At 32.2% G+C, this 6,495-nt stretch overlaps 1 protein-coding gene across 1 annotated transcript; it reads right to left on the reverse strand.

Annotated features, from left to right (window-relative positions):
- Positions 4,165-6,129, reverse strand: LOC107630523 (60S ribosomal protein L32-1). Its single transcript, XM_016333692.2, has 3 exons — positions 5,944-6,129; positions 4,590-4,771; positions 4,165-4,489 (listed from the first exon to the last, which is right to left on the reverse strand). The coding sequence occupies exons 1-3, from the start codon at positions 6,031-6,033 to the stop codon at positions 4,360-4,362; spliced, it is 402 nt and encodes a 133-aa protein (XP_016189178.1). The 5' UTR covers positions 6,034-6,129; the 3' UTR covers positions 4,165-4,359.

The following is a 6,495-nucleotide window of genomic DNA, read 5'->3' on the forward strand; positions in this document are numbered from 1 at the left end:
ACATTTCCCATAGCTGACCTAACCCACCCGAAGAGCCACTCACACGTAGCCTCCCTCAACCCTAATTTCCTCTTCCAGTCATCCTCCAAGGAACTTCACCGTCGTGGATCGAAGGTCCTCTGGTCATCGTGGTCTGGTCCTCTGGTCGTTGTCGAAAGCACGGTTTAAAGGTTTCATTGTCATCAAGCAGTTGTTCTGCACTTCTGCTGTCATTGTCGTCGTCGGGCATCAGTTCTGCAGCCGTGAACTCTAGTTTTCTGTGCTCTCTGCCGCGGTGAGTTCTTGGATTTTTGTTTTTCAATTAATTTTTTTTATTCGGTAAATTAACTATATGAATTGGGTTCTTCAGTTCTTAGAGCAACTCCTATAGTAATAAAGGGAGGCTCTATTTTGATACATGGGAAGAAAAAGGCCATTGGAGTAAAAAAATGAGAGAGTCCCTTCACTAGGACCGAAGTCAAGAATCCCTTTATAGAGGGACTTTCACTAGCCAATGATTTTTTGCCATGTGGCAAATTACTAAACAAATTTTTAAAAATATATATATATTATTTTTAATAGTGAATTATTTTTGAATTTATAAATTTTAATAATATTATTGTAAACCAAATAATAACTACATTAATTTTAGTTATTTTAATTAATTAAATAAGTGGGACCACAATAGGGACTAAAGTTAGTTCCTCCTAATGGAGAAGAGAGAGATGTTTTGAGTTTCTATTTACTATTTATAATGCAAAAGCTAATGCGGAATTACTTTTTATGACAGGTGAGCCATAAATAGGGACTAGGATGAGTTCCCTACTGGAGATGGTCTTAGGTTTTTAATTTTTTCAATTAATTTTTTATTCAGTTAGAAATTTAGTCCGAATTTGAGTCAAATGCAGAGTTCTTCTTCTGAGTTCTTCTTCTTGTTTTTAATTTTTTTCATTTTGTTAATTATATGGATTAACTATTCTGCAATTTTGAATTTTACTGAATATAAATTTGATATAAGTTCAATTTCGGGACTCTGGCTTTTGAATTTTGCTATATTGAATTTCGCTATATAAGTTCAATTCTGCTATATGAATTCTGCTATATTGACCTAACGAGCCTAAGAGAGGAAAATTGGTATTTTCCATCTAATAGCTTTTTAGAGAATTTTGGTGAATTAACTGTATGAATTGCTAAATTTAATTATATTGAATGTTGTATGAATTGTATGAATTGATATAATCGTCTGGATTCTAAATTGCTGTCATTCTGAATTTTGCTATAGTTGTTTTAATGGCTGGGTTTTTATTTTGTTGTTATTATGAATTTTGCTATAGTTGTTGTCATTTTGAGTTTATATATTGTATGTAATTTAGATGGAACAACCACAAATTGATCAACAATCACAAAATAATGTCGTCCAAGAATCTCAAACAAATCCCTCTTGAAAAAAATCTGACCCGGTTTTAAAATATTTTACTATGAAGTATGACAAAAATCAATTTAAAATATCCAATTTGCTTCTTTGATTTTGGAGTATTTTGTTAGACATTTATCTTAGGTATGTTTAATTTATTTGTTTTTAGGAGCTAAACTGTAAGTGACATAATTTTTCGGATACTAAATTAGTGATTTACCCTTATTTTTTTTATTATCTAGCATTTGATCCTCGAAATATTAGTTTGCTAGCAAAATGACCTTCATTTTGTGGGAAAAAGTCAAGCAGAACCAATCTTCTAGAGACTAAGGTGTATTCTCAATCTTTGAAGGATATTTTTATCAACAAACTAATTTTTGTAATGGTTTACTGATTTGATGTGTGTATTTGAACATATATGCAATCAAAATAATTTATTTGAAGACAATCTTTTATTCACACAAGTACTTATATGCAGTTTTTGCAGTATTTGATTACTAAGCATTTAATTGATAGTTGTTTTCCATTTATAATAAGCTCAGAAGCCTATAAAAACATTAGTGTTGTTTGTTCATGAAATGTTTACACTATATTTAATTAAATCGGTTCAATTACGGTTTGATCCTAATTGAACCATTAAATCAGTTATTCAAACGGTTTGATAACTGATCCGATTCTTCTAACCTTAGTAAATATGCCGGATTCTTATTCTTACTTGCATAACATATTTAAGGTTTGTTCATTTTATTTGATTAATTAGTACCTTATTGAGATCTGTTGTTGTCTGTTCTCCTAGGCAAGTGATATTCTTTGCATGTAGTGAACTCTTCAATCTCAAGATACCGTGATCCCATGATCCTTCTTCAGCATTTCTAGCTAATTTTGGAATTAGAGTGCTACCAATTATCTTGTTATGTTTATTATAATCCCTTTTGTCAATTCTAAGCGGCCAACTATATTGTCAAAAACACTATGGTACAATTAGCTCTTCTAACAAAACCTTTCTTCTTTCATAAGACTTGAATAAGAAACTTTATGAAAATGAGTATCACTCAAAAATCAAGCCACAGGGGTGGCAACATAGGCTCTACTCATGGGTACTCAATCCGACTTTATCCGATTGGATAGGATTGCTAACTCGATCTACAGGATTGCTAACCCGATCTACAGTGGGTAGGGTAGGATACGGAATTATTAATTAATAATTTAATACTTTTTTTTTACATAAAAATCAGTTCTATTTTAAATTATCATTAAGTTATATAACAATGTTGTATCTTTTTTGTAATTCGTAGGTAGGATCGGATATCCGCAGATTAAGAACGGATAGGGTTGGAATTGGGATATTCTCAACCCACGGGTATGATAAGATTAAGTTTATATAAAAATTTCAACCCATAGATAGAATTAGGATAGACTCCAAACCCTACCCATTACCACCCCTACACATTAAGAAGATTAAATTTTTATCTAGCACATCAGATTATTTATATTTTATATATTAGTTCATTACTGCATATTTATAAATTAAAATTAAATTATCAATGTTCAACTAACACTAAAATTAGTTATATGTTTCAACAAATAAAAGGGATAGATACAAATCTGACGTTAACAAACAGAAATAAGTATTCCAAACATCTGTTGCCAGTGTTGTTCTTGTTCTAGTGGTTTATACTTTGTATTGGAGACATTTGAATGTTTCACATAAATTAATTAAAAGACAGCGCTTCACAATTATTATCAGAACTCAATTGACGAATGCAGCATGCAAAATATACTTATAAATTATATATATTGGTAAAGCCTTGTGATGAAAATATAGGCTATTTTTTTTTAATTTAGATCCTCTAAATTTTGAGTTTTCATTTTAGAGAGTAAAGTGTGATCTTTTACCTTTAAATTATTATTCTCTCATATTTTTTATTTGTCCCACCTATGAAATAAATTATGAGAAATAACACTTTACTCTTTAAAATGAAATTCAAACTTTAGAGAATTCAAATTCATTTTTTTATATATAAAATTAAAAATAGTAATATACTTTAACATTGTAATTTTTAGTATTTTTTAAAATTATTTAAAATTTACAAATGGAAAGGTCGATTTTTGAAATTTTTTAATTTTATTTCAGTACCTCTCACAATTCGGACGAGGACGATCCAGTGACGAGGACGATCCAGTCCAATTTCTGTATCTCTAACAAATTAGACAATCCGATTTCTACTTCTCTAATTAGATTTCTACTTCTCTAATTAAACAGTTCCACATTTGAAAATAACACCCCAACAATCCACATTTTAAAAAACACCATTACCACTCCAATATCAAAAACAAAAAGTTCGAAAATGCTTAAAAAATTTTATGCTTAAAAACTCTTGGGATTATACAGAGAACTTTAAAACGCCATTGCCACATCGTAACCACCTCTATCCAAATGCTTAATTGACAATAAAACTCAAAATTCTTGTGCAACAATATATTTTTCTTGGTTTCCCAAGCTTAGTCACCACCAACATAGTGACTAATCTTTTAGCTGCAGGTCATCCATTTCGGGACAAAACGCTAGCCTCAGGATGCCTTCAATGGCCAAGATGGGTCAGACTCCGGACCTATTGTTCAAGAGAAAAAGTGATGAACCACCACAGACCATACTCACACGATTAGTGGATATAGCTCATTACCCTCATTAAAACGTCCATATACCTTATTACCCAGAAACTATTTAGGCAATCATTTTCTTTTTAAAAAAAATATCAATGACCTCAATAGGAACTAAAACCAGGATAAATAGATTGCATCAAAATTTAAGTATTCTGTGACAGCAATATAATAAGCAACAACAAAATGTATAGCATGCAATATGTTTCGACCATAAGAAAATAAAACAGAAAGGAACAAAATCTACCATCAAGAAAAATGAAATCCCACTACAAAACATAAACAACTTTCCACCACATTCAGATCTATTCGTCTTCCTGGCTGCGTAGCCTGGCAGTTTTGTTGGTCACAACGACATCAAGCTGGGCAGCCCTCTCAACGATTTCCTTCCTCTTCCTTGTGGAAACGTTGTGAGCAATCTCAGCACAGTATGTCCTGAATTTAAACATTTAAAAAGAAAAAGCATATTCAGCAAGCAATCTAATAATGCAAAGATTTTAAATGCATTTTCATAAGTTCAGTTGAATTAATTCACCTGTTATGCATCATGAGAAGTTCAAGGTCCTTCACATTGTGCACAACAAATTTCTTGAAACCATTTGGGAGATAGTGGCGAGTTTTCTTGTCTGATCCATAACCAATATTTGGCATCAAAGTGCATCCCTTGAACTTCCTCCTGACACGAGAATCAATACCCTTAGGTCTGCGCCAGTTTTCCTGTTGGAAAAAAACAAAAGCAGAAGATTGTCAAAATAGAACAGAAGGAACCAATCCAACAATTTTTTCCGCAAAAAAAGGTTAAGCATCCTAAACAGCTAATCAGATGAATGGAGTTCTAAGCAATGATCATGTATAAATCATATAATTTTGGCAGATAACAGAGTCCATTGTCAAAATTTAATCTTTACATGGCTCATAAAGAAATGCTTTAGAAGTCTCGAGTCATGACATAGAGATAGAGAAACAAGTAACAATCATTCTCAAATCTACAAATCGCAGCCAATAGATGGTTATTTTTGTTTAATAATCACAGACTATTCAGAAGATAACAATTTTGGTAGCGCATTGAAAGTATGAAATCAGACAACGTTCACACTCTGATAGTGCTTTGAGAGTATGAAATCGGACACATTTGAAATGCTGTGGTAGTGCATTGGTCACAAGAAAAACATAATAAAACATGCCGTAAGATCAAATGGTAGTGTACGTTGATAATCAATTTATCATCACTCTATTGCAGAATTGATGGATAAAAATCATCATGTCTCATTAGCTAATATTAGAAAACGTGTACACTATGGGGAAACTTTTCTCTTTTAAAATATATGATGTTAACATTAGAAACATGAAGTTTCTAACAGTTAATTGAAAGATACAAAGTAGGGATGTCAAAGTTCATCATGCCCAGATAAAATAAATGATAAATATCACAAATGAACAGCTCCACTCAACACAATACAAATTATGCTTTATCATTGGGATCAGATAGTCGATCAATCACCATGAATTATATTGAAGAGTAAGACCTGGTTTTAAAACTTATCCTCATATCCCATTTAACCAGAAATAAAAAAAATCAACATAAAATTAAAATAGCAAAAAACAAATCTACGGCGGAAGAGAACACAAAACTAGACAAAATCAAAGCTAATACAAATGCCTAAGGTAAGACTGGAGCAACAAGAAAACAAACATCACATCATCTATAAATTCAATATTACCTTCAATTGGACACCACACTACGAAATACATCTAATTTAAATAAACATTAAAAAATGACAATTTTGAACAAAAAAATAAAGTGTACAAGACAGAATCAGCATCAAACATTGAGCGAAAGATGTTACAGAAATCAGAAAAGGGAATCGGGTGAATGGGTGAATACATACCTTGACGGAGATCTTGCGGTCGCTCTGAGGGCGTTTGAACTTCTTGACGCGCTTCTTCACGATCTTCTTGGAGAGCAACGGCACCGCCATTTTTTTTTTTTCTTTTGCTCCCTCACTCCCCTGCCAAAAATAGGGTTTCCCAGAGATAAGCGTAGCGGCTAGACACTACTTATATAGAAAACGCACTTTAGGGTTTTTGCTGAGAAAATGGGTTAGTTGATAGTTGTTAGACCCGACATGTTTATTTTTTATTAAGGACCCATTTTTATTTTTTGTAAATATGGGTTAGAATTGGATGGGCCACAAACTAAGATTTTAGTGATTGAAACCCTAATTGGTGTAGTCACCAAAAAAAAGAAAAACCCTAATTGGTGTTGTAAGAATTCTAGCCGTTTGTGGGTGGCGCCGTGAATATTTCTGCCTTTAAAGGCTGAGTCCAGAAAACAAAAGATGAAAAAGAAAATTTTGATGGTAAGAAGACCCAAAGAGACAAACGTGATGGTAATTGCACTTGAGCACTTTTTCTTTAAGTTATTAAGCTTTAATCTCTAG

This window comes from Arachis ipaensis, chromosome B03 (genome assembly GCF_000816755.2).
Source record: "Arachis ipaensis cultivar K30076 chromosome B03, Araip1.1, whole genome shotgun sequence".
NCBI lineage: Eukaryota > Viridiplantae > Streptophyta > Magnoliopsida > Fabales > Fabaceae > Arachis > Arachis ipaensis.

Coding starts and splice junctions, on each gene's coding strand:
- LOC107630523 (XM_016333692.2), bottom strand. CDS start 6,033: ATGGCGGTGCCGTTGCTCTCCAAGAAGATCGTGAAGAAGCGCGTCAAG. Junction 4,772..5,943: donor ACCGCAAGATCTCCGTCAAG/GTATGTATTCAC, acceptor TTTTTCCAACAG/GAAAACTGGCGCAGACCTAA. Junction 4,490..4,589: donor CTTCTCATGATGCATAACAG/GTGAATTAATTC, acceptor GTTTAAATTCAG/GACATACTGTGCTGAGATTG.